General features: G+C 41.8%; 1 protein-coding gene across 1 annotated transcript; it reads left to right on the top strand.

The window, feature by feature from the left end:
- The first annotated feature begins 1,826 nt into the window (after positions 1-1,826).
- Positions 1,827-25,398, top strand: fam171a1 (family with sequence similarity 171 member A1). Its single transcript, XM_041942529.1, has 9 exons — positions 1,827-2,162; positions 9,114-9,341; positions 10,037-10,129; positions 14,758-14,916; positions 15,524-15,700; positions 19,942-20,058; positions 20,281-20,395; positions 20,827-20,944; positions 21,210-25,398. The coding sequence occupies exons 1-9, from the start codon at positions 2,051-2,053 to the stop codon at positions 22,764-22,766; spliced, it is 2,676 nt and encodes an 891-aa protein (XP_041798463.1). The 5' UTR covers positions 1,827-2,050; the 3' UTR covers positions 22,767-25,398.
- The last annotated feature ends 290 nt before the right edge of the window (positions 25,399-25,688 follow it).

Genomic DNA, 25,688 nt, shown 5'->3' with positions numbered 1-25,688 from the left:
TTTCTTGGACTTTTCGAAAGCCTCGCCGACGCGTAAGTCCCGGTGGCTTTTTTGCGGCTGCCTTGCTAACGTTAGCGTCTTTAGCAGGCCAGCCATCCTCATACGCTTTCCAAACTCCGTCCGTGGTTATGTTTCAGGTGACTGATCGGGTATTAAAGCTTGTGCCATTTCTCGCTCCTAGTGGAACCCGCTTGGAACATTTGTTACGAATAACCAGCGAACAATCTTCTTCGGAAACTTTGAAGAAGTCTGAACTCTGTTTTCATAAGCACGCTGTGCCGCATTCTGCATTCAAGGTGTAACGTACATTCCCCCGTTCCCTCGTTTGCCAGTCGTTCTTTCGGCCTATTTAAGTTCATGTTTCTATTTTTTGTGTGTAACATGTGAAAAAATACTGCGAATGTTAATTCAAGTCAGCAACTAGCAAAATTATGACCAAGGTAACAAGTTGTTTTCTGGCATGAGGGGGTATTCATGATTTTTCCCAGTGAGAAAGAGTTTTTCTGATTATGCTAACATCACTTGAACGCAGCATTCACTGCAGGCCATTCGGGTCTCATAGTGGGAGCGAGGCACTGCCGTGCTGACAAAAACACATATGTTATCGGGGCTGTTCGTCATGATATCGGACTTATCGGAATGACATCATAATTTCCTGTTATCGGCCCGATAACTATTGGCCCAATAATTATCGTGCATCCCTAACTGTAATTAAAGCAAAAAGCCAATAGGAATGGTAATGAGGGACCTTTCTCACACATTTTCAATGCTTTGTCCTGACACAACAACCATTACCTCAGCTGAAATCACAGCAAAAAGCTGCCTCTTTTTCAAAGAAAGTTGGTGGTACTATTCTTTATGACCTTAACTTTCTTTATAAAATAATGTACCTCAATAAACATAATGTACAACACTTCACCACCCACCCAGTCGGTGGTGTCAAAACAGTCCATACTGGACTCATTTGACCATGTCTTCACATACCTGATGGTTGGCCGTTGTTTACGTCCCATTGTTTAATCAACAGTATTATATAGATAGATACATATACTTTATTTATCCCAAGCTGGGAAATTGCTGTGCAGCAGCAGCATTACACACAGTGAAATAAGTTAAAATTTGTGAAATAGGACTATAAAGAACAAACTATACATAATAAAATATCAAAATAGCAAGCAGTAAAAATGATATACATAATAATAAAATAGCAAAAATAGCAAACAGTAGTAATAAAAAGTACTGCACAAAAAAGAGTATATTCAGCAAATGTCAGTGTGTAGAAAATAAAGTGTACCGTGACTGTAAATTATGACCTGAGATTTTTTTATTTTTATTTTTAACTGTTATTGTACAGTGTAATGGCATGTGGCAGGAAGGATTTCCTGTATCTGTCCCTTCGACAGCGGAGCTGTAGCAGCCTGTGGGAGAAGGTGCTCCGCTGTCTGTCCACTGTGTGATGGAGAGAGTGCTGATCATTGTCCATGATGGATAACAGTTTATTCAGCATCCTCCTCTCCAACACAGTCTCAAAAGACTCAATATATATCAGCATTTTATTACATTTTGTCAGTTTTCAGCCTCCATAATTTTGAGCCAAAAATTAAGAGTATTTTTCTCATTCTCATTCGTGTGGTGAAAAATGACACAAAAGAACTATTGAAAGCAGTAAGAAACCGTTCGTTATTTGGCCGGCAGGTGGCGCTGCAGGTCCGCAGATGTCAGCGGTGCTGCGTGTGGAACAAGCCGCCTGTTGGTGCTGTTCTGGGGCATGTGGCTCAGAGGAACGGGGCCGTCTTCCTCTCTGACCCTGGCCCGTCGATGAAAAAAACGACCGAGCGGCAAAAGGGCTGGGGATGCACATCGGGACGGAAGACACACGGCTTTCCAGGCGAAAAATCAGGAATGCTGATGCTGCTAAACATGCAGTGTCGCCCGCTTCGCGGAATAAACCGAGTATACGCTGATGTGGCCGGTCAGTGAGTTTGTTAAAGCTAAAGATTTGGCTTCCACTTTGTTTTTTTAACCGTTTGCGTTGAGACACACATCTGCAATGATGCGGGCTCTGGACCGGAGAAGGACCGCTGCGATTGTACTCTGCCTTTTGGGATGCCTTGTGTCCAAAGCTGCCACGAAAACAGTACCGGAGGACACAGCCACAGAAGGTAAAAGTGCTTTAAAGATTTTTGTCCGACAAAAAGGCGAGTTAGCCGGCTATTTTGGTGGCTAATGGTGCCGCTAGCCTGCTCGGATGCTGATGTGACCTGGACTTAGCTAACGTTAGCAAGTTAGCTGGTGGCAGAAAGAGAGCACGAAACTTGTCTTAAATGTTTGTTATCCAGCTTGGCTTTATGTCCCTGGACAGCATTTTAAAGCAAGATTTTTTTTTTCAGCCTCATGTTGTCATTAATGTGCACAACACTTTGTTAGTGGTAGTGAGCGAAATATGCCCTCATATTGTCCGGAATAATGCAGCAGGGGAGTGAGTCCAGCTGCTGTGATTTGTCATTTTAATCGTCGCTACATTTCGGAAAACACTCCTTCTCTGTCTTTGTGTGTGTCTGTGTGGGAAGAGGGAGACCACCTGGCTCAGGTGTCCAACGGCAGGTAGATGAATACCAGTAAGCTCAAACTTAATACTTGGCATTTGTGCTACAGCTAAAGCTAATGATTAGTTTATTGATGAAGCAAGCTTGTCGCTTGTCTGTAAAATGACAGAAAATCTTGAACAATGCCAGAGTTTCCCAGAGCCCAGGTTTAAAAAAGTCACATCGCCTGTTTGGGCCAATTAACAGTCCTAAACCCAAAGCTAGTCAGTTTCCTATCATAAAAACAGCAAATGTTAACATCTCAAAAGTAGGACCATTGTATTTTTTGTTATTATTATTATTTGCTTTTTCTAACTACTCATTTCCACTCAATGTACTTGTAAGATAAGATAAGATAAGATAGGATAAACTTTACTGATCCCACGCAGAAAAATTTGTGGTGCAGCAATGTATGTACAGTGGCTTGAACCAGGTAAAATACTGTAATAATAATAAGACTTTAACTTAAACTAAACATCTGAAAATGGATCAACAATATAGGTAATTGATTAAGGTATTTTTTTTAATGCAAAAATGCCTAAACCTTCTTAAGTTGTAGCTTTTCCAGGAGTTGCTGTCTTTGTCTTAGGTGAACTAATAATCAAAATTGTCAAACCTACTAAATAATATATACACCAAACGTAAATACTTACTGCAAAGTGTTTTGAGACAAAAAAAGTGACAAATCAAGTGACAAGGCAAGATGAAAGAATTCAATAGAAAAATTGCACCTGAGGTATTCAAGGGTGTCTTGTGTCTGCAGATACCGGCGTGAGCAGCTAATCATTACAGGGATGTGGTGGATGATATTAATTACCAGTGTCACAGGGTATCCTGTCGCTCCAGCAGCAGATGCATGAACAATGTTTGAAAGCCAACATGAATCACAAGAATCCCTCTGCATCTCATTCAGTCACTAACTTCAAAGCTGCCCTGTCATACTTACAACTAAAGTGGAGCCACATCTGTTTTATCTATCACTTTTATCTCTCACTTGTGCACACACACACACACACACACACAAACACACATCCCAGTCGTTTGTGTTCACTTACATTTTTGGCTGGCCTACATTTCGTCCTCTCACCACAACTGTGTTTACAGTAGAAGTATGAATGAAAACATACAGTAGCTATTGCTGTTAATCAGTCAGGGTGAGAGAGACAATGAGAACTGATTTTTCTAAAAATTGTAAAGTTAGTTCTTGATATCGTGATTAGGTCGAGAGTTTTTGAAGTTGTACCCATTTTAAGGCATTGCATCAGGCATTTTTTTGCATCATTAAAATGGGCCAAATTCACAACAAGCTCTGTAAAGAACAAGGTGTAATACCTATGATAATTCGCAAGATTGCGGAGCTTTGAAGTCTGTCTCGGCCTCTTTCTGTTTCTCTTGCTTTCTCACTCTCTTTCTCTGGCGTTCACTTTGCCTCAGATTGACCTTCAGTTGTCCCTAGGGGGATGTATTTAGGTCGATACCGAGGACTTCTCCTGGACTGTTCAGCACGCAACATGGATGAGTGGAGCCAGACAGACAATCTACCCGCAGATATAGATCTCACTCACATTACTGCAGCCCATAATAGGCATGGCATTGCATCTCCAGCAGACAAACATTCGCTGAAGCTAGGGCTGCCAGGAAGTAGACCAATGAAATCATATTGTCACCAGCTAGCCAAGCTTGATTGTAATCACAAGATGCTGGTGTTAGTGCTAACAGCAGCCCAATTTGGGGAGAATACATCAGGTCATGAGACAGCATAGTAGTTACAGAGGGTTGGGGGGGGGTCAACAATCTTCTTAGCCAAGGAGCGGAAGCAGATGGTAAATGTTGTACAGTTTGTAGACCGGAATATTTACTGAAGTCAGATGAAGAGAGTCCATTTGCTCTCCAGCCTGAGAATGGAGACCTGATGATGTAACCTAATTGCTGAGTCCCCTGCTGAGTTAATGGGATTGACCACCGCTGTCTAATCTTACTTTTAATCCAGATGAGGGAAAATAGCAGGCTTAACACCTATTGAAAGCCTGTTTCCTTATTCGTAATGGCAGAGCTTTAGCGTGTGTGTTTGTGTGCGCTTTATTTTTCCTGTGCGTTTCCACATGTTGCATGTTGTGACATGTTTTTCCATTTTTTCCCTGTTAGCGATTCATACTCGGTCTCATTGACCTTCAGCGTATTCCTCATTTTGTTGCCATCATTTTTTAAAAAGGTCTATTTTTCACCACACTGAGAATCAGATGTTTGTTATTTATCCAAATGGTAAACAAATAGCTTCAGTCTTCGTGTTTTCTTTTGCTGCGGTTGAACAAGTTATTACATCCAGAAACACAAACAACAGTCTGTTGGAGCTTGAAGTTCAAATGACATGCACTGGTGTACTTTCCATGGACTTGAAAACTGAATTGCTCTCTTTTTGGTTTGTTGACAACAGGGATAGGTGGCATAGTCTTAAAATAATATCTATGAAATTTTACGTATTTGATAAAATCTTTTACTATTCAATGTTATTATTTATGCAGTTTATTATATAAAAAACTTGCTTATGTTTCAGCTATTCACAACTCTGTGACAAGAGCTCTTGTGCTCTTGTCACATGATTTCTGGCTCCTCTCATACTCAACCATGTGCTCCTGCTTGAGATGGTGAAAAAAATCTGTTCTGTTGCCCCCTTTGCTGTTACAGTCTTCCTAGACTAATTTTGTATGTTGTAGATTTTGTCTTTCAGTTGGTTCCAATTGAGTATTTTCTCCAGTTGAGTGCCATTAAATCATTGCAGAAGAAGATGGAGTGTGAGATTATGTAATTAAATTTGCGCCATCAACCCTTAAACGCTGTAAAGCAGTATTCAAAGCGGCAATTTGCCATTTATGTTTGTTTCATGTATTTGTTTGAGAAAGGTTACAGTCCTCTCATCACTTCACACAGATCTGGTTTACATCTGCTGCACTTGGAAGTCTCTTCAGTGGAAGCTTGTTTGACGCTTAAGTCGCGTGCTTCACGTACGTCATGATGTCTGTTTCCATTTCACTTTGTCACAGTTTGCTTTTAAAGGATAACTTTCGCTTTTTAAAACCTGGACCTTATTTATAGCATTAAATACGACCATTTACTCACCCAGACAACTTTGGTGGCATTTGGAGTCGTTTTGAAGAAATTAGCCCCAGAGTGGCGGCGCGTATATCCGTATAATGCGAGTATGCGGGGCATCCATGCACAGCCTCTATATAACGCATAATCTGCGGCGAAACTCGTTCATATTCCAATATTTTGTTATGATATGCTGGTGCTAACATGATTAGATTATGCGTTTATAGAGGCTACGCATGGATGCCCCGAGCACTCGCATTATACGGATATACGCGCCGCTCCTCTGGCTCAAAACGACTCCAAATGTCACCAAAGTTTTCTGGGTGAGTAAATGGTCGTATTTAATGCTACAAATAAGGTCCAGGTTGTAAAAAACAAAAGTTATCCTTTAAGGCTACCCCAACTTTTCCACCTCTGCCAAGCCTAAAAACTATCTCCATGCAGGTGTCTTCCGCGCAAATTGAAAGTGCATATCAAAACAGTTGGTTGGAATTACAGGCATGTCGTATCATATCGTTCATAATGATATTGGTACAATTTTATTTCATAGAAAAAAAAATCAGCATGATAATGGCAATAATCCCGTTTGTTGATGTCATGGCGTCATACTGTTATCCCAGTATTCCAGGGGAAGGATATTCCTTTAGGGCTGTATTGCCCAGCTCTAGTTGGAAACACACTTTGTGTCTGTTTATTTTTGTAAACAAAATTATTTGGGTTTTTTTCAACTGACATCAGTTTTAACTAACTTGTGATGAACTACTAATGTAATGAGCAGTGAGCGCTGGCGTGGCTGCAACTGTTATATTGGATGTTGTGTACAAGCAAGCTTTCCACTCAGCCTCGTGTGCAGAAAGCATCTGTTTCCCCCTTCTTTATTTGGAAGAACACCAAACCCCCTCACACAGCCAGTGGAGGCCAGCCATACCATGCATTTCCAGTTCATCACACCTCACTTTTATGTTGCAGGAATGCCTGTAACTTCTGATTAACACACCAAACACACATCGATTCACACTGTAGCGGGCTGAGAAACATTAACGCTGTCATTCTCTCCTCTTCTGTCTACCTCGCCCGGCTCACATACAAAACACACACAACACACCCTGCTGCTTTGGCTGCTGTTGCCTGGGATAATTGGTCTGCAATCATAGCATTGGTCAAGCAAAACTCTCTTTGATACCTTTACCCTCCATATGGTACTCAACACACACAGATAAGGAGTCAATAAGGTGAGGAGCAGTTAAAGAAATAGTTTAGCTGCAGAAGCAAGTCTTCAGTTGCCCTTCAGGCCGACCATCTTCTTGTCCCTTGTGAGCAGAAAGGAGACTCTTAGCGTGTTTAACAATGATGCCACAGCAGTAGTGATTTATTGGATGAGGAATGGGAGGGGACTGTTGCACATGTCAGTCTGGAGTCTCCCAGGGGAGTTCTTTTAAAGTGAGCACAGCTGGTACCCCTAACGACATATCACTGGGAGTGGGACAGGAAGTGAGGTCATGATCTCTCCACCACACACACACCCTAGATCTGAATGCAATGGGGAGTTTCTTTGAAGGGGAAATCTTTTTGTTTCCAATTCTCTGTTGTGACAGTAATAAATGTAATGAAGGGGAGGAATGAAGTGAAGGGTCAGAAAGCAGCCACAGAGCAGATCTTCACACCGAACCTCTCAGAGTAATGATGTGTTTGGTTTGAGATTGACACGTAGCTCTGCCAAACCCCGTCGCATACAAAACACCATATAACTTCCACCGGTGCAAAGGTATCATTTGGCGCAGTGCTGTGTTTTTAGGTGGAGCCTGCACTCAGGGTGAACTCTTACCAGATTGTCAGAGTGGTTCCTCGCTGACCACAGGATCCCTGCGTGGGGGGAGGGTGGATTAGTCTAGCCAGGGATATGTGTGTGTTAGCGTGTGTGTCACGGAGGGTGGGGTTACAAGAAAGAGTTACGACGAAATTCGGTTGCAGTGAGTATGGGGGAGGTGGGCATGTTTAGGTGAAGCGAGAGGGAGTGAGAATCCCTTTTAGCCTTAATTGAAAGTTCACCGTGGGTCAACCAGCAGCCAATGATCAAACAGGGTTTATGTTGTCATGTGTGAAGACAGAGAGAGAGAGTGGGTTTGCATGAATGTTAAATTATAGTGTTTTTTGTGCCAAGTTTTTTTTAAATCATACCTTTGCGATATAAAACTGAAATTGACTTTTTGTTTGTTTTTGAGGTTATGATATAATGAACTCTGCAGAGTGGTAAATAGATGTCTGCATATCTTAAAGTACTAGTTTAATTTTGAGATGCAAGTGATGTATCACTATACTGCAGGTTAAGATACGTCTTAATTGTTGCGGGGTGGGGGTTCACGAGTTACCCAGCTGTATACATTATGATTGAAATGAGCCACCTTTCCCAGTATGATTTATGTTCTTACTGGCCACTAATAGATAAAGATTAAGCTATACCACTATTGCTAGTAAAAAAGACTAACTCCTTCAGTCCAGAATAAGTGAATACACTTAACACAGACATTTAAAGTTTCATTCAAAAACCTCAATAGAAGCTTTGATTGTAAAAAAAAAAATTCATTCGATACATCCCTAATTAGTTTGTCTGAAAAATGTCAGAAAATAGGAAAAAATACTTGTTACAATAAACGACAGCCCATGGTGATTTATTCAAATTGCTTGTTTTAGTCAGCCAACAGTCCAAAACACAGATACACTCAGTTTCTACGTGGCAAAGAACAGCAGCAAATCCTTTGCAATTTTTCTTGAAAAATAACTAAAACAATGAATCAGTAATTTTCTGTAAATTGACTAACTGATTAATCATCTGTTAGTTGCAATTATATTTATTTATTTTGTTTGCAAATTCAGTGGTCAGATTCACCAATGCATCATCTAACATGCCTTAAAAAATTCATATCAGTCAGTTACAGGATGCGACCAAGATTTTATCTAGACTCATCTCGCACAGTGTGACATGCAGTGAACTTGTGAGACTGCGAGATCTCTCAGTCCATAGGAGCCTTTACTGTGAGCCTTCCTACAATTAACATGCAGTCAGTTAGTCAGTTTTATTCCTCCTCTCCATTAGAGAAGGTGTTTATATGTGCAGTTGTTTTTCCCCTCTAGTCCAAGGCTTCTTTGAGAGAGGGAAATGGTCCATTGTTTTAGAGGGGAAGTGCTGCTGGCCAGAGTCCAGGAAATGGTCAGACCGCCGTCTATTTGTGATTGGCCGGAATGTGGAACGCCATCTCCATGGATTGGAGGCAAAGGGCCTGGCACTGAAACAAAACCCAGTTAAAGAGATGACTGTATTTTAGATGGCTGTAATTATAACACTGCTGTGCTTTATATATCACTCCCTGTTATGGTCGATATTACTGCTTTCTCTTGACACCAACACTCAGACATAGCATACATTCTGTTTGATCACAGAGGTGACTCTGAAGGTTCACCTGAGCGATGCCAGCACTCACCAGCCCCTGGGAGGAGCCACCGTACAGCTCTTCGCCAACCACACTTCTGTAACCACGGAAACCTCATCAGTTGATGGCAACACCTACCTGCGCTTCCCTTACCGCCTTGGGACACCGTTGGTCGTCACCGCAACCAAACAGGGATATGTGCCAAACTCTGTGCCCTGGACTCCCTCCAGATTACCTGGTAGGTGTGTGTGTGTGTGTATCTGTGTGTTTGTGCGTGTGCATGTGTGCATGCGTGAGAGAGAAAGATATTTTAGGACAAATGATATTATGAAACAGCTACGATTGTGAATGTTGGCTTTTAGGGTATTGATTTCCATGTTTGCTGCCTGCTTAATGTGTCTTTGTGAGATAAAAATTGTGTGACTTTGTGCCAGGTGTGTGAGCTAATGACGACTGGAGTGCTCCATTACTAATTTAGTAAAGTAGATGCCAAAACCCAGCAAGGGGCCAGCTTAAGCTTCCCTTTCACTAACACACTCACACACACAAAATACCTCCCAAGAGGCTGCAGTACTGTGTGTGTGTCTGTGTGTGTGAGTGTGAGTGTGAGTGTGAGTGTATGGGGGGGGGGGTTATTATGAGCCAACGGAACGGCGGCCAATTGGATTATCACGCTTACCAGCTCTGAACAATGGAGGAGTGAAAGGAAGGAAGGAAAAGGAAAAAAGTACAGTTTGTTGGGTCAGACTTGTGTCCTGTGCAGCAGACAGGATGAAAAAGCAGAACTATTAAAAATGCATAAAGATGGATTAATGACTTGTTATGTCAGTCAGTAAAGGGGCCAGGTAGATTGCAGTTTGCTCCTCATCCGATTGTGAATTCGCTCTGTCAGTTAGTGAAGTGTGTAAACTTGTGTGTTTTTTTTTGTTTCAGTATTTTCCTCTATCAGCCTGGACCTGCTACCAGAAAGAGCTGCTACTCTGATGGTGTATGAAGATGTTGTGGAGATTGTTTCAGGCTTACAAGGTAAAACGCGTTGTCTGTGAATGTATCATTTTTTTGTTCATTCAACTTTATATATACAGGTTTTTAAACAACAAAAACACTAAAATCTGTGAAAAGGAGCAGATTGAGTCATCATCGGTGAGAAGTCTTAAAATGCTCAGAAAAAATGGATAATTAAATCTACAAATCTGTGACAACTGGGCGAACTCCATCTTCAATGAAGGTTGTGCAATTGAAAGCTCCAGAACAGCTACTAAAGGACCATTTTATTTAACCTTTATTTAACCAGGTAAAAGACCCATTGAGATCATGATCTCTTTTACAAGGGGGACCTGGCCAAGAGGTCAGCAGCACACGCCACAATAAATAACAGACAGTAAATAAAATGAAAGAGCAGCCAATAACTAGGATAACATATAAAGTGCAGCAGTGGAAGTACAGTAACAATTTTAAAAACATGAGCACTGTTTCAGTCAGGAGACAGCGAAAGTTCTCCAATGGTATGAGCTCCGACATTTTAAAATCAGACTGGAGGGTATTCCATGCTGATGGAGCAGCAAATCTGAAGGCTCTTTTCCCCTGTTCAGTCCTGACACGAGGGACAATCAGGTGAATGATATCACTAGAGCGTAAGGCGTAGTGGCTTTTAGCTCTTTGCAGAAATGTACACAAGTACGTTGGAACTAGGCCAAGAAGAGCTTTATAAATGAGAGTCAACCAATGTATGTACCGGTGCACACTTAGAGATGGCCATCCAGATTTGGCATAGAGTTCACAGTGATGGGTGAGTCTGCTACAGCCAGTGACGAATCTCAGTGCACAGTGATAGACTGGACTGAAGACATTTAGCTGAAGCTGTCATATACAGAACATCACCATAATCAAGCAGAGGTAAAAAAGTTGCGGAGACAAGATACTTGCGAGCTTGGAGAGAGAAACAGGATTTTATTTCTATAATAGAAACCAATTTTAATCTTGAGCTTAGTGACCAAATAAGCAATATGCACTTTCCTGCTCCTGATCAATCAGAAAACCCAAGTATTTGTAATTAAAGACAAGTTCAATGGGAACACCTCGTGAAGTTAAGATTGAGGGGATGTTCCCTGGTAATTCACCAGATCTAGAAAACACCATCAGTTTAGTTTTTTGTGCATTTAAAACTAATTTAAGATTTTGCAATCGAGATTGAACAACATTAAAAGCAGATTGTAAAAACTCAAGAGCCAGCACAATTGAGGGTGACCAACAATAGATGACAGTGTCATCCGCATAAAAATGGTAAGAGGCATTTGACAGGTTATCACATATTTTGTTTATATAAATAGAAAATAAAATAGGCCCCAAGACTGAACCTTGGGGCACACCTTTGGAAACCTCAGAAAAGGACAAGGTGGAACCAGCCATCTGAGCACACTGGGTTCTATTAGACAAATAATTGGCAAACCACGAGGCTGTAATTTTAGACAGGCTGATCTGATGTAGCATATTTATCAGTATACCGTGATCTACTGTGTCAAATGCCTTTGACAAGTCAATGAAAAGTGCAACACAGTATTCTTGCAGTCCAAAGCATAGTTAAAAATCTGCAGACCTTGTGGTGACATTCTTTTGCCACCTTATTTTCAAGATCAAGAATGAACTTTTAATTTCCATTTTTATGCAGATTTTGAGCTCCTAAGCATCCAATGGTAAACAGTGGTAAGCAGTAAACTTAATTAGCTTAGTATGTATTTTTGCTTAAAGATGGTGAAGAGAAAAGGTCTGTGTTTGCAAGAATAATATATTGTTACACTAGATTTTTTGCACTGTAAATTCTTAGTTTCAGAACCATATTGTTACCCATATATTTCTAGTTTCTGATTCTGCTTTTTACCAATTTTAAATAACAAAATTAAAACTGGTAAGTTCGCATATTTATGTTTTTATAGAAAGTGAAAATAATTAGCCCTACCTATACATTAAATGGCCTACTGTTAAGTAAGATTCGACAGGAGACGTGATGAAAAAGCCACCCCCCTCCATGCACACATACACAAATATAAACCTCGAATCAGTCTTTGTTAGTCAGCCTCTTTGTTAGGGTGTGTGTAATTATATTAGATAAGGCTTTCTCACTCAGGCACAATCAATATTGTCTCTTTGTCTGCTGCGTCTTTTGTGTTTCTTTGACCGACAACGGAGTAATTTAACGTGTCAGCTGTGTTGTCTGACTAAAAAAACTTCACAGCTCACATTAAAATACAGACGCCATTAACATTTAAACCTCTTGAGTGCACACTGCCCACAGCACGCGCCTGAGCGGAGGATAGTTTCTGCCCTCTGTCCGACACACTCTGTTTGTCACGATGCTGTCAACTTGGGCGCCCAGGGGAGTGATAAACCTTGGCATGTGGCACAAGCAAAGAGAATAAAAGAGGAGGATGATGATGTTACAGTTCGTGCTGGAAAGTGGGGTTGTGGGTGGAGCAGTTGGAGAGAATAAGGGAGAAAGGGGGGATGGGCAGAGCAGTGTCCAACAGAAGGAGGAACAGATGAGGTGAGAGAAAAGTAGAGGGAAAAGAGACAAGAAGAGTTGAGGAAGGGAACACACAAAGAACAGAAATGGGGTCATTTCCTTTCACAAAAACAGAGCCACAGAAGGGAAATAACACTCACACCTGAATTCCAAGAGCAAGTCTTAGACAGAAACATGAAGAGATGCACATACTGCAGAGCCCAAATTCACATCGAGTGCACAGAGAAACACAAACACAGTGAACACTCGTATACAGCTGGATCTGTGTCTCACTGCTCAGGAATGTGCACTCGCAGTTGGACCACAATGACATCACCTTGCTGAGTCCAGCTACATGCAGTTTTTACTGTTTACTGCTCTTCATCTATAATTTGTTAATGGCAGGCAGAGACTGGATGGGAGGCAGCGATGGGGAGGAACGAAAAGGAAACAATTAAGTGCACAGAAAAAATATCCGAAAGAAGCGTCACACTGGCCGTGAGAAGAAGTCGAGCCAGGCATTATCTTGACTGTATTGATCTGGATTTACCTCCATTAAGCCCAGCTTGATGGCTGAATTCATAAAAGGGCATTAGGTGGAGACGAGGAGAAAAAAAAATGCCTTGTAAAACGTCTTAAAGTGTGGGAGACGGACTGTTGCTGCTGGTGAAAACCTTGTAACTGGAATTTTTGTCAGATGCCCTCATTGACTTTAATGGGAAAACTGAAGAACAACTTGCTTAAGATTAATTGTTCTCTGTTTTATATGTAGAAATAAATCTTATTGCATTCTTTGCCTTATAACTGTGACATGCATGTTTTACATTTTTATATCCTAAAAAATTGCACAACCCACCCACAAATGGGGCCAATATAGACATTTTTATACTTTAAATACATTTTTTTTTTCCGTTTAACTTTTTTCTTTATACATATGTCTTTCTCTAATTCTTAGTTTTACTCCTAATCTAATCATGAATCTTTATTCAACACTGGCCTTTTGAGCATTTGACAGTTACAACAGTTGAATCTTGACAGTAGGTGGAGAGCTGGTGATTTATACTGTATTTACTTTGAACCCTCATGTTGTTCATGAAGGAACAGCATCACACATAGCCTCATTTGTTCATCCTAAAATCCAAATAGAAGCCATTTAAGGATAAGTTGAGCAATATTTTGCATTTTTCTTTTTGTCAACACATGAAAATTCTGAGTGTTTGTCTTTCTTTCAAAACTTCCCAGTCCAGTCTGTGGCATTCAGTTTCATGTCTCTTACAACTCTAAACTTTTTTACTTCACAAAGGCACTCGCTTTTTTAAACAGCTGGTCACTGTAGTTTTAACAGTTGTTGCTCAAACAAGAGTAATTGGTGCATTTGTTGGGGACTTTTTTTCAGCCACGGATTAAGACACATGCTCTAGTGAGTATTTACTGGAGCAGGACAGTGCATGTGGGATTTACTCAAAATAACACAGCCTGCAACTGTGTTGCTCTTTGAAGTGTATTTAACACAGGCAATGGTCTGTGGCACAGAGGAATAATCTGTTTGGCTACACAGCCAATACTTCATTAGTCAAATCATAATTGGTTTTGGTCTTTCTCAGGGATTTGTTAACAACAAGAAATCACTGGCCTCTTTAAGATGTACTGAAGAGATCTGAGGAGTGTTGAATCTAGGGCAACTGGACTTGGTTGTAGAAACATTTGACCTTTTATCCAAGTGCTTCTGCTGTACTTCTTGGCTTTGCTATTAGCGACATAAAGAGAGAAGGACGGAGTAAATGACGCATAACAGAGGTGCCCAGCCACTTTCGGTCAGGGGCGTTGAGGTTCATGGTCAGTGCCCCAACACCAAGGCCGGGATAGTGTTCAAAATTGATGAACAAATTTGGGAAAAAAAAAAAAAAAATCAATTGGGTCATTTTGTGGCATGATGGTCTAGAATGTATACCACTTAATTACAACATTTGATTTCAGCAAGTGCATGAGTGCCATCCCCCTCTCCCTGGATATCTTATCTATTGAAACCATCAACAGGAAAAAAAATCTTTAAAAAGCAATTTGAAATTGGTCGAATACTGAAACTTTAACAACACTGGATATTTATTCAACATGACCATGGTTTCTGACACCCGACTGTCTGTTGCTCCTCAAGGTTTCAGGCGTCAGCCCACTGTTCATTTCCAGCGCAGAGCTCTAAGTCTTCCTTCCAACACATCCTACGCCAACCTAACAGCTTTGCTCACTGTGGCCAGTACCCCCTCGCACATCCAGCACTTTCCACACCTGCAGGTCCTCGGCGGCAACGGCACAGGTGAGGCTCAAACTGGCTCATGGTTAACAGCACAAAGGAGTTTAAGACTCTCCTAGGTGTTGGAGAGTGGGGCATGGATGACAGGGGAGAAGGCTCCTGAGAGGGGGTGGGGAGGGTAGAGAAGAAGCAGTGGTACATCAGAGAGAATGAACCCTGGAGAGGCCTCTTTATCTGACCTCCTGAAACACAATAACCTGTGTGTGTGTGTGTGTGTGTGTGTGTGTGAGTGTGATCCACATCTTGATGTGTGTGTTGTATGAAGTTGTGTGTCCTTTCTCCTTCAGATTGAATACTCCTCAAAAGCTCCCCCTCCCCACAGCATGTACCCCCTCCCTCCAGGCAACATAAGCATACTTGTGCTTTGTGACACTTCCCACCCTCAGCCTCTCTGTTTTTTCACTCTCCACCGTTTCCCTCTTTCCTGTCTTTCCCTTGTTTTCTTTCCTGTCTGTCTTTCCCCTGACAACTCTCTTTTATCTAAGCTTCTTCATGTCACTCCCCCCCGCTGTCTGCTCCTTTCTCTGCTCCCCCTCATGTGCAACTTATTCCCACTCCCCTTCCTTTTCGCTGCATTTCTCTTACTTGCACTCTCCTGCCTCTCTCACAGGGGCAGAGAAGAGGTTTGACTTGACTCCTGTAGCAGCCATCTCTGTTCACTTATTGGCCAGCGACGGAGTGGAGCTGCAGGTGAATGAGCCAATCACGGTGTCCGTCCCCCTGCCTGCTGACAGTGGCCTGAAGGAAAATGATCACATTCCTGCTTGGAGATTTGACCCACGCTTGGGTATGTACTGACAGGAACACAAAAGCTTTTCTGACTTTCTAAGCATTTCTCATCTACACATCTGCATTTGTGTCTTCCAATGAGATCTCTTGAAAATAACCTGAACCCTTATAGTTTCTGATTTTCTGCAGTGCTGTAATACATTTACTTCTGTGTAAATGAGACCTACTTCCATTGGTGAATGATTTATGAAATTACCAGAACAGGACCATTAATACAAACCACATGCGTATTCACACAGTGCAGCCACTTATTGCTGTGCGTCAGGGTGATGAATGAATTTATTCATAAGGTTGTAAAAAAATTGCCAACATGCAGCACCATGCTAATCTGCCAATCAAAACAAATACTGCTAGACATCACAAGATTGGACCATGGATGCATAATCTGCTGGAGCTCAGTTAAATCTTAAACTGAACTAAATAATAGCAAAGGCCTCTGTGCTGATTGCTCCTGCAGCAGAGACCCTTCAATTCTCTCTGGACCCACTGATTTATTTCAACAATCTTAAATCTTTGTTGTCAGACGTCCCACACTGTGACACACCCAGTTCTTGTTGGATGAGTTGATCTGAGAGACGGCAGCCAGCACTGTATCTGACCTACAAAACATCCCTCTCTGTGTACATTCGTCTCACATTTCCTCTACTGTACATTATGTTTGTGCCAGTGCAGCAGAAGGGTCTGTCGGGACGTATTAAAATTCTTCTGGTGAGATAAAAATGTTGGTTATTTGATGTTGAGCTGAAACATTTAGTCGATTAATCGCTACGAGTGAAACCAAATAATCTACTGCAATTGGCTGCTTGTTGGCAAACTGTTGCCTTTCCAGCACATCCTGCAGACACATCGTAACAGTAGCATTAATTTGGAATTGTGTTTATGTTCAATATTCAAACGAAAACAGAGGAGTTTTGAGCCTGAAAAGCAAAGCAATGAGCTGAAAGATGCTGAAAACGTAGAGCTGAGGGCAACTGCAAAGTCGGAGGATAATTCTTTGTCTGTCCGTTATTATGAGCAACCCTTTTAAGAAGTATAATATAAAAAAAAATATTATTTGCTCGGAAAGGATAAGAGGACAGCATTGATTTAACAACTATTCATAGTTAGCCTTGTGACAACTTGAACAAGTGTTGTTTACACTTTAGGAACTGAGTGGTATCAACCGCACAGAGGTAAATACCTTGGACTCTTGGGACGCTGCTTGGTTGAGAGGAGAAGCTTCTACAACCAAGTCCAGTGACCTTAGAATAAACCCTCCTTCTTGTGTAATGACAATAAACGCTTCCTGATTCCTGATTCCTGATACTCTAACCATGACCTGTATGACTGAGGATCTTCACAGACAGAGGGTGGTAAACTGAAAACATTTACTGGCCTTAAAAAAGCAAAAGATACAATGACTCTACTCATTATTTTGAGTTTAGACTTAGTCTTCTATGGTAGTTAACTTGCTTTGTGGGTTTAGGACTGTTGGTTTAACAAAACAAGCCATCTGAATATGTCAACTTGCACTCTGAGAATTTGTGATAGGAATTTTCCACTTTTTAACTTATGACATTTTCTAGACCAAAGGATTGATCTATCAATAAAGAAAATGAACAACGGATTAATTAATAATGAGAATTAGTTTCAGCCTTAGTTTGATCCTTGTCTAATAGACTGGTACATAATGTGACTCTGAAAGATATTCTCTTGTCATGTCGATCTGACGAAAATAGAAGGAAGGCCCTTTATTAGATGACACATTTTCTAAACATGTTCTTGTCAGCTAGAAGACAGACAGTATTTGCCTAATATACTGAGGCCTGCCCCTGCTGTCCACAGAACAATAGGCCTCTTGTCACTTGGGAAATAAAGGTTGTCTACGTTAAGTATGTTTTGGTCCTAACTGCATTTGTGATGTGACTAGCTTTTCTCTAAATCTAGCCTTAGAATATTCCTGCTAAGCAACTGGGCCAATGAATGTTTCAGTGTAATATCTGGACCATCTTTGCTCTTGTGATGGTTTTAAGGATCTCATGGCTCCGTTTAAAGTGCCCAAAGTATCAACATCAAGCGCTTATAAAAAGGGCTTTGATAAAAGCTGAAAGAATACACACTTGTAGCCCACGCACAGCCTGTAGCAGCGAGTATTTCCACAACAGAAGCCATCCCCGGACCCCTCTCTCCGGGCTACATCTCGTGTTCCTTAGCAACCCACCAAATAAATAACACAACAGAAAGGCCGAGCTCCTGATTGACTTTCTTCACTGAGTGGTTAAGCGTGTGTGTATGTGTGTGTGTTGTTATGAATGTGTTAACTGAGGATATAAAACAGACACAAAGAAAGAACTTTGAAATCTGTCTGGTGCCTTTTTGGAGGAATACTTCAGGCTGATAAAGGCGCCCTCACAAAGAAACTAGTTTTGTTTACAAAGTGCGCAAATGGACGACACACACACAAAACCTGCTTCTCTTGTATAACTGACAACTGACATGTATTGTTACATGTTAATGAAGCATGGGGGGAAATGATGTCATATACAAACAGATCAAGTTCACCTGTTTGTGTGTGTGTGCGTGTGTGTGTGTGTGTCAGTCAAACAGACAGACCTTCATCCTGAGAGGAGTTTGATGATGCAAAGCTCCCTTAGATGAACCGACTGCTATCTTTGAATCTCTAAAAGTGAACAAAAAAGAGGGCCAACGTCAGCTGTGTTGACTTTGCATGAATGGGCAAGAAGCAGAAGTAATGTACAGGCTGTATTGAGGGTCTAAATGTTTGCAATGTGTCAAAGCTATTGCCGGACTCTTGGTGGTTTACTGTATGGGGGCGTGGGAACAGAGTCATTAAATGTCAGTATTAAACAGGTCAGTCCCACAAAGAGAGGACTCCCTTGTGGAAACAATCAGACAGAACCAGGGTGAATCCTGGCAGTGCTGGGCACTGTGTGTGTGTGTGTGTGTGTGTGTGTGTGTGTGTGTGTGTGTGTGTGTGCGTGTGCGTGTGTGTGTGTGCGTGCGTGCATGTGCCTGTGTGTGGTGCTGAGTCACACAGCCTCTCTCATGTCTCTCCTTCCTTTCCTGTATTTGTCTTTCCTCTCCTTCCCTTTATGGTTCCTCCCTACTGAAGATTGATGCAGATTCCTGACTACTTGATGTACTATAACTGCGAATAAGCATAGAAACAAAGTAGCTCTCACCATGTTGGCCCTTAGACCCAAAGGAGGAGAAGTGTGAAGGCCCTACTGAATGTTTCCTCTTGGAGCAGATTTCTTGTGAGCCACTCAATCAGAGCCTTTGGCTTTGTTGTGGTTTTTGGGACTGGCACTGCTGAGGCTGCTATTGTGCCCCTATTCATAGGCTGTCAGTGACATTAGGCTGAGCATGCTGCCTCCCTGTGGGTGACTTAAGTACTGCCAAAACACTCTTCCTTCCCTCATGCTACTGAGCCTGGATCTGTGTTGTACCAGCTAGGGTTGAAAAGTCTTAAAAGGCACAGAATTAATTTTCATCACAAAAGGCAAGTCATGGTATATTTTATTGTTTATTGTTTTAGTATATTTTTTATTTCTGGTATATTTTTATTGCATTTATGCATATTTTTACTGCATGTTTATTTATTTAGTTTATTTTATTCTATTATCTTTATTTTATTTTATTATCTTTCTCTTCTTTCTTATTATCTTGTTTCTAACACGGGGGTTGCAATGCAAATTTCGCTGATGCATGCTCAATGACAATAAAGGCAATCTTGAATCTTGAATTACATTTAATTTACAAAAGTCTTAGCCTATAATGCTTTAATCATTAATTTGATTAACATTATCATAAGTAGTTCGTGTTCTACACTGCTGGAAAGTACTGGAACAATGAAAGAAGAATAAATACTTGCAGGCCATAACATCCCTACTGTTTCTCCATCATGCTTCCATACCTGTGGACGTTATGATTGTGAAACAGGTAAAAAATTATGCTGAATGTCAGAATAAAAATATCTTTCAAAGTATTAAATTCATTGACTTTACTTCTGTCACATTAACAAATTCTTGGGCCTTAAACATAAAATAGTTTACTGGTGAGGGGTATCTAAATGTTGCTAAGTGAAGTGCTGCCTTGTCTGTACTCAGTTAATGAAAGTCAGGTGGGAGTTTGCTGCAGGCCTTGCCACTTGTCACTAATGCCCTCTCTGAAGGTGGTTCTAATACAGAACAATCGTTGGGAAATTTGATTTCACTCTGTGATTGTGTGTGTGTGTAGGTGCCTGGATAAAGAGCAGTTGGGGTCATGTGCAGAGGGAGGGCAGCCAGCTCAGTCTGACCTACATTGCTCCTCAGCTGGGATATTGGGTGGCCGCCATGTCCCCACTACACTCAGGTGACAATCTTGACACACATATTTACTGTAAAACATTTTGGCATGTCATATATGTGTAGTGTAGATGTAGACATAACCTCAACATAACCTCAACAAACAGAGTAGTCATCCACACCTGTTTCATATAAAAATCTGTTTCTTTATGAGCTCATCTTTGTTTTTTTTTGTTTTTTTACAGAATTATGCTTTTATTCTCTTTTCCACATCCTGTCTGTCCAACAGGTCCAGTGTTAGCGAAGGACATCAGCACGTACCACACAGTGTTTCTGTTGGCCATACTGGGAGGCATGGCCCTCATCCTGCTCTGCCTGCTCTGCCTCCTGTTGTACTACTGCAGGTGTGTGAATTACTTTACACAGCAATAGGTCCCATCATGAAGAACTAAGAAGTTGCCAGATTTGCCTCCAAAATGAGGATGACAGCGTCAGGAATATACAATCATATGAGTCAGTTCTTATGACTGGTTATGTGGAACATGTATAGTAGCTGACTATTTTAAGGTTTTATATTTGTGTTCTTAATGTTATCCAGTGTACTCTTCAGCAACAGCACAGGATAGGGCATCACGTTAGTACAGCATCTGATGGTACCAATGCTCTACTGCAAATATAAGCACACATACACAAGCACTCTGTAGTCCAATGCCAGATAAAACCAGTGCCTGGTTTTATCACAATATTTTTCAAAAGAAAAAAGTATTTACTGAGTATTTAAAGCAGATTCCTCTGATTTGAATCATAACATCTGGCGTGTTTCTGTGTTGTTCAGGCGTCGCTGTTTGAAGCCTCGAGTGTCTCACCGCAAGCTCACACTGTCTTCTGGTCTGGACAGCAGTAAGAGGGATCAAGCCACCTCCATGTCCCACCTCAACCTCATCAGCAACGAGGTCTGCCCGACACATATAGATACTGTTTCTATCACTAGTTTACACTGTACTGTCAAACAGAAGCACTTAATTAAGTGTAATTCATTATTTTCTCAAACTGTGATGAATCAGTACTGTTGCAAAAAATGCTCTCTAATTAAGTCTGTGATAAAATTACTTTGATAAATATGATGTTTTTCTTTGTCTGTGTCTGCATTATATCTTGCCCTACAGTGAGGACATTTTAAAAGTTTCATGCACTTAAATGTTGTATTGTTGTCTCTAGGTGCAGCTGGAACTTGTTTCCACAGCAACTGAGCCCGACATGACCACACCAATGCTGAAGCCTTTCTCATATGAGCACCAAGACAATCCGCGTCAACACAACATAATCCATCACAGCAAACACAGCCGCTCCTCCCTCGGCAACAACAGCCACCATGGTTCATCTCTTGGCAATCTGACGCCTCGCAGCAGAGACTACCGGCAGTCTGCTGAGACATTCCAGTTAAAAGCCGCCCTTTCATCCGGAACAGAGCGGGGCTACCGTCAATCATACACCTCGGTCTGCTCATCAAGCAACCTGATTTCAGATGCGCTGTCATCAGCCAATCATGGTCAGGTGTCAGCTAACCATCTGAGCAGCATTGGGATTGTTGACTGCATCTCACCTTCCTCTCCTCCTCACTCCCCCAGTAGAGGGGAGGGGTGTGAGTCCAGAGCTCCTGACTACCTTCTGTCTCGCTCTGTGGACCACCTGGAGCGTCCCAGTCTCCCGTCGCTCTCCCGACCGGGCCAGCTGCTCTGCTGCGGCTCTGTGGATCTGCTGAGTGGAGGAGAAGGTTACCCGAGGGTGCGTCCGACACTGGTGATCCCGGCACACTACATGCGCCTGCCTGGGGAGCACCCTCTGTCTGGTCAAGCCCTCCTGCTGCAGACTGACCAGCAGAGTGACTTGGAGACCATTCAGGCTGAGCTCAATGCCTCACATTCCCAGCAGCCCCTGGGGCAAACCCCCACCGACTGCACCCCAGGTCCCACCAAGCAAAGTGATGGAGAGCGGATCGGCCTGTCAGAGTCTCTTTCTATCCCAGCAGCTCTTGGGGAAACAGCTCTTGTGGAAATAAACAGTGAGGACACCTTGTTGGCTGAAAAGACTTTAATGGAGCTAAGAGGAGGGAAGCCTCTGCCTCACCCACGAGCCTGGTTTGTCTCACTGGATGGACGCTCCAATGCTCATATCCGCCACTCCTACATTGACCTGCAGCGGGCGGGGTGCCATAGCAACGCTCCAGGTGGAGGAGGTCAGCAAGGTAATGGCAGAGGTGGGAGGCGAGGTAACGGCAACGATGCCAGTCTGGACTCTGGCGTGGACCTGAATGAGCCGAGAGCGGGCCGCAGAGGGAGAGATGGAGAGCGCGGGGAAAGAGATATCGAGAAAGACAGGTCGAAGGGCACAACGCCAGCCATGGCCTACACCCAGCTGGTGTATGTGGATGATCTGGATAGGGGAGGCAACGAGGAAGAGACACCCGAGTGCAGCCCACAGGACAGTAAAACAGGACCCATCCTGCCAGACAAAGCAGAGGGTCAGAGAGGGGATCAGGGGCAGGGGGGTATGGAGGGGGTACAAATACAAGAGGAACCGCCCTCACTTTCCTCCTCATCACCTGCTTCTCCTCCTCCCCTGCCAACACCAGAGGGAGAGACTTTCAGGACTGATCATGCCCTGCTGTCAGTCTCTCCTGATGGCGATGCAGCACACGAGGATGGAGAGGAGGAGAAGAAGAGTCCCTGGCAGAGGAGAGAGGAGCGACCCCTGCTGGCCTTCAACCTGAAATGATCCTCACATGACCGCTTCAAGGAGAGGTTCACATTTTTTCTTAATAGAATATTCACATGTCTGTACGTACATTGAAAGGATTTTTGGTCACTATAATTGTTCCTTCTGAATGTTCCAGCCCTGTACAATCATCAGTCAAAGGCAAAGATACTGTGCAAATTGCTTTAATTGGAGTCTAAAATCATACTCTCTCTGAGTCATAAGTCAGTTACATCTTAACACACCAACATGTTTTTAGATTCAGTGTCACTGATACTTCCTAATATCATTATCTCCAATATGTTTAATAGAAGTCATGATAATCACGGAAAAAGATGGTCCCTATAACACCAGAACTTGCCTGAGAATCATGTTTTAAGTTTTCTTCAGTATCAAAGTAATCCAGTGATAGCTGTTTGTACATCCATGGATAGACTCAAAACGTAAACCGCTAAGAGCTAATTCATCACACTTAAAGTGATGCCAATTTTCCTAAATATATTAACATCCTTTGAAAATCCTTGATTTACAGCGCTAGCAACTAGTAGTATTCTATTCATATACTGTTAGTGCAATTCTAATAGACATTGTATTTAACAATGTATTGATATGGCAATGGATCTGTTTTGTGGCTGGCGCAGGCAGGAGAAGCAACTGCAGTGACCAGAACTGTTCATTTGTACATATGTGGATATGTCAGGTGTGTATTGAGATGGACTTGAAAAATTTGAACCTGTCCTTTAACCATGACTCCCCTTCTGCCCAGACCATAACGTGAAGGATATGACAATTTGAACTGAAGCCCTTGGTTTTTCTTCATTATAGCACTGAGAGAATATTTCAGCACTGGGATCCTTTCTAATCCAGAACATGAAGGGGTGATTCAGATCCATCATGAAGTTCCAGGTCCCCTTTATGAAATGACCACTGTCGTCCTTCACTTTCTCATCCTCAAGGCACTCTGCATAAACAGACCACTTATCAGGCACGATGTACACATTGCCTGAGGGAGACAAATGGACTTTGGAGGCAAGAAATTTGAATATTTTATGCACAACAAATATATGCCTTTTTTTATAAGTAGCCTTGTAAACATAACGGAACTGTAGTAGAAACAGAGAATGGGTGGTTCTCACAAATGAAAGACTACGGGAACCATTTTTCTCGAGCCATATTGGCCTCAGTCCACTGACTGTAAAGACCTGGTAAAAGCCGGGAACACACTACACTTCTTTAAAGTGGAATTATAACCCATTCTGACTGATTTTTAAGACTGTGGAGCATCTGTGCAGAATATGGCAGGATTTTCACAGTCTGTTTGGAAAAACAGAAATCACCCCTGACATAAACATGTCAGTCGTGTACTTTGAATGGTTTTTAGGATGTTGCTAGACTTTAACGTGGCCCTGTCAGAAGGCTGTATGTGCGTTTACATGATCTTCACAGGGGATGAAGTTTTTGGACTGAATAAATTAAACCACTATCCGCACTGCAGCATAATCAGAAAATGTGACACACCACTGTGCTGGTGGGCAAGGATATAATACCACTACAAAACTGTAGTTCCACGCAAAATAGTTGTGATGTGTAATAATATGAAGGGTTTTGTAATTGTTGAACCACTGACTGGCATATTTTTGCTCTGAAGGCTATGCATCACTTTTATACGGCTGCTTGAGATGCCTTTTTTTGTAATTTTAATCACTATGATTTCAATTGCCAACATGAAGTATTTTACCCGAAAATAGGCTATTTTTATTTCTTCAAATATGTTAAGGGCTTTTCTTCCTCACCCGCCTTATTTTAGATGTACAAAAACAAACACGTACTGCAAGTTTTACCTGAAACCAAACTATTTTTGCATGTTGTGTTTCACCTTAATTGTTTACCATTTCCTCATGTTCCAAGTGCCTTTGAACACCCTGACTCTACAACAGATTTGTGGAACAGATTACCTTATTTATTTCTCGCCTTCTTTTGCCTTCAGCTTTTCTCCTCTACCTCAGCCCTCCCTTTCTCTCCCACTTGTGAAAGAAAGCATGCAGTAAACTTTCCTCAGCACTAGCGTGTTACAAGCTACACTGCAGACATCTCAGAAAATGTCTACCAGCTGCTGCAATCGGAAAATCCTCTACAGTAATCAGCAAGACACCAATCTCTCTTAGAGTAAGCAGTTAAGGATTTATCAAAGTTTTCATTGTGGCACGGGATAGATAAAGCTTAGTGTGATTGTATGTGAAGCTAAACTGCAAGTAATTTCAGTGCATTTTCTTGTTTTTGTTTTTTTTAGAGGGTGAATGTTTGTTTGGAGTGTGTTTATGTGCACCTTGGCGCTGGTAGTGTTCATCTGCGATGCTGCTGTCTGTGAGTTTGTGTTATCAGACTGTGTGTCCATGTGAGAGCGCTGACAAATAATCAACATAAATCCACTCGAGGTTCATATAGTCATAGCAATCATAGTACAGAGTGTGTACAGTTCTTTCCTTTCCTCTACCTGGTCAAAATAATGTGTGAGTTGGTGTTGTGAATGGCCTCCTCTCTCTTTGGTGTCCCACAGCAACCTCCAGTTCTAGGGTGGAGTTGCAGTACAGCATCCTGAGTGTTTAACTTGGTTGCTTGCATTATATTTGAAGCCTATTATTCTGAATAAACAGCCAAACTGGAATGATTTGTGTGTTTGTGTAATTGAACAAATATGGAAGAAGAAATGTGCAGCGTGCAGAGTTTTTATTTCATTAATTTTCCATGTCATGTTATGACGGTCAGGGTGAATGCTGGCAGTATTAAATATCGCTATATTTTTCACAATATGTTAATGTGCCAATACTTTAGGGAATGACAATGCTTTTAAAGCATATTATAAGTGGAGTTAAGGGTAATTAATATGAAAACTATGATTTGAATAGTCAAGCTGTGTTTAAATACACGTCTTTTGTCAGTCTA

This window comes from Chelmon rostratus, chromosome 8 (assembly GCF_017976325.1).
Source record: "Chelmon rostratus isolate fCheRos1 chromosome 8, fCheRos1.pri, whole genome shotgun sequence".
Classification (NCBI taxonomy): Eukaryota; Metazoa; Chordata; class Actinopteri; order Chaetodontiformes; family Chaetodontidae; genus Chelmon; species Chelmon rostratus.
This window is presented reverse-complemented; position numbering and strand designations above follow the sequence as displayed.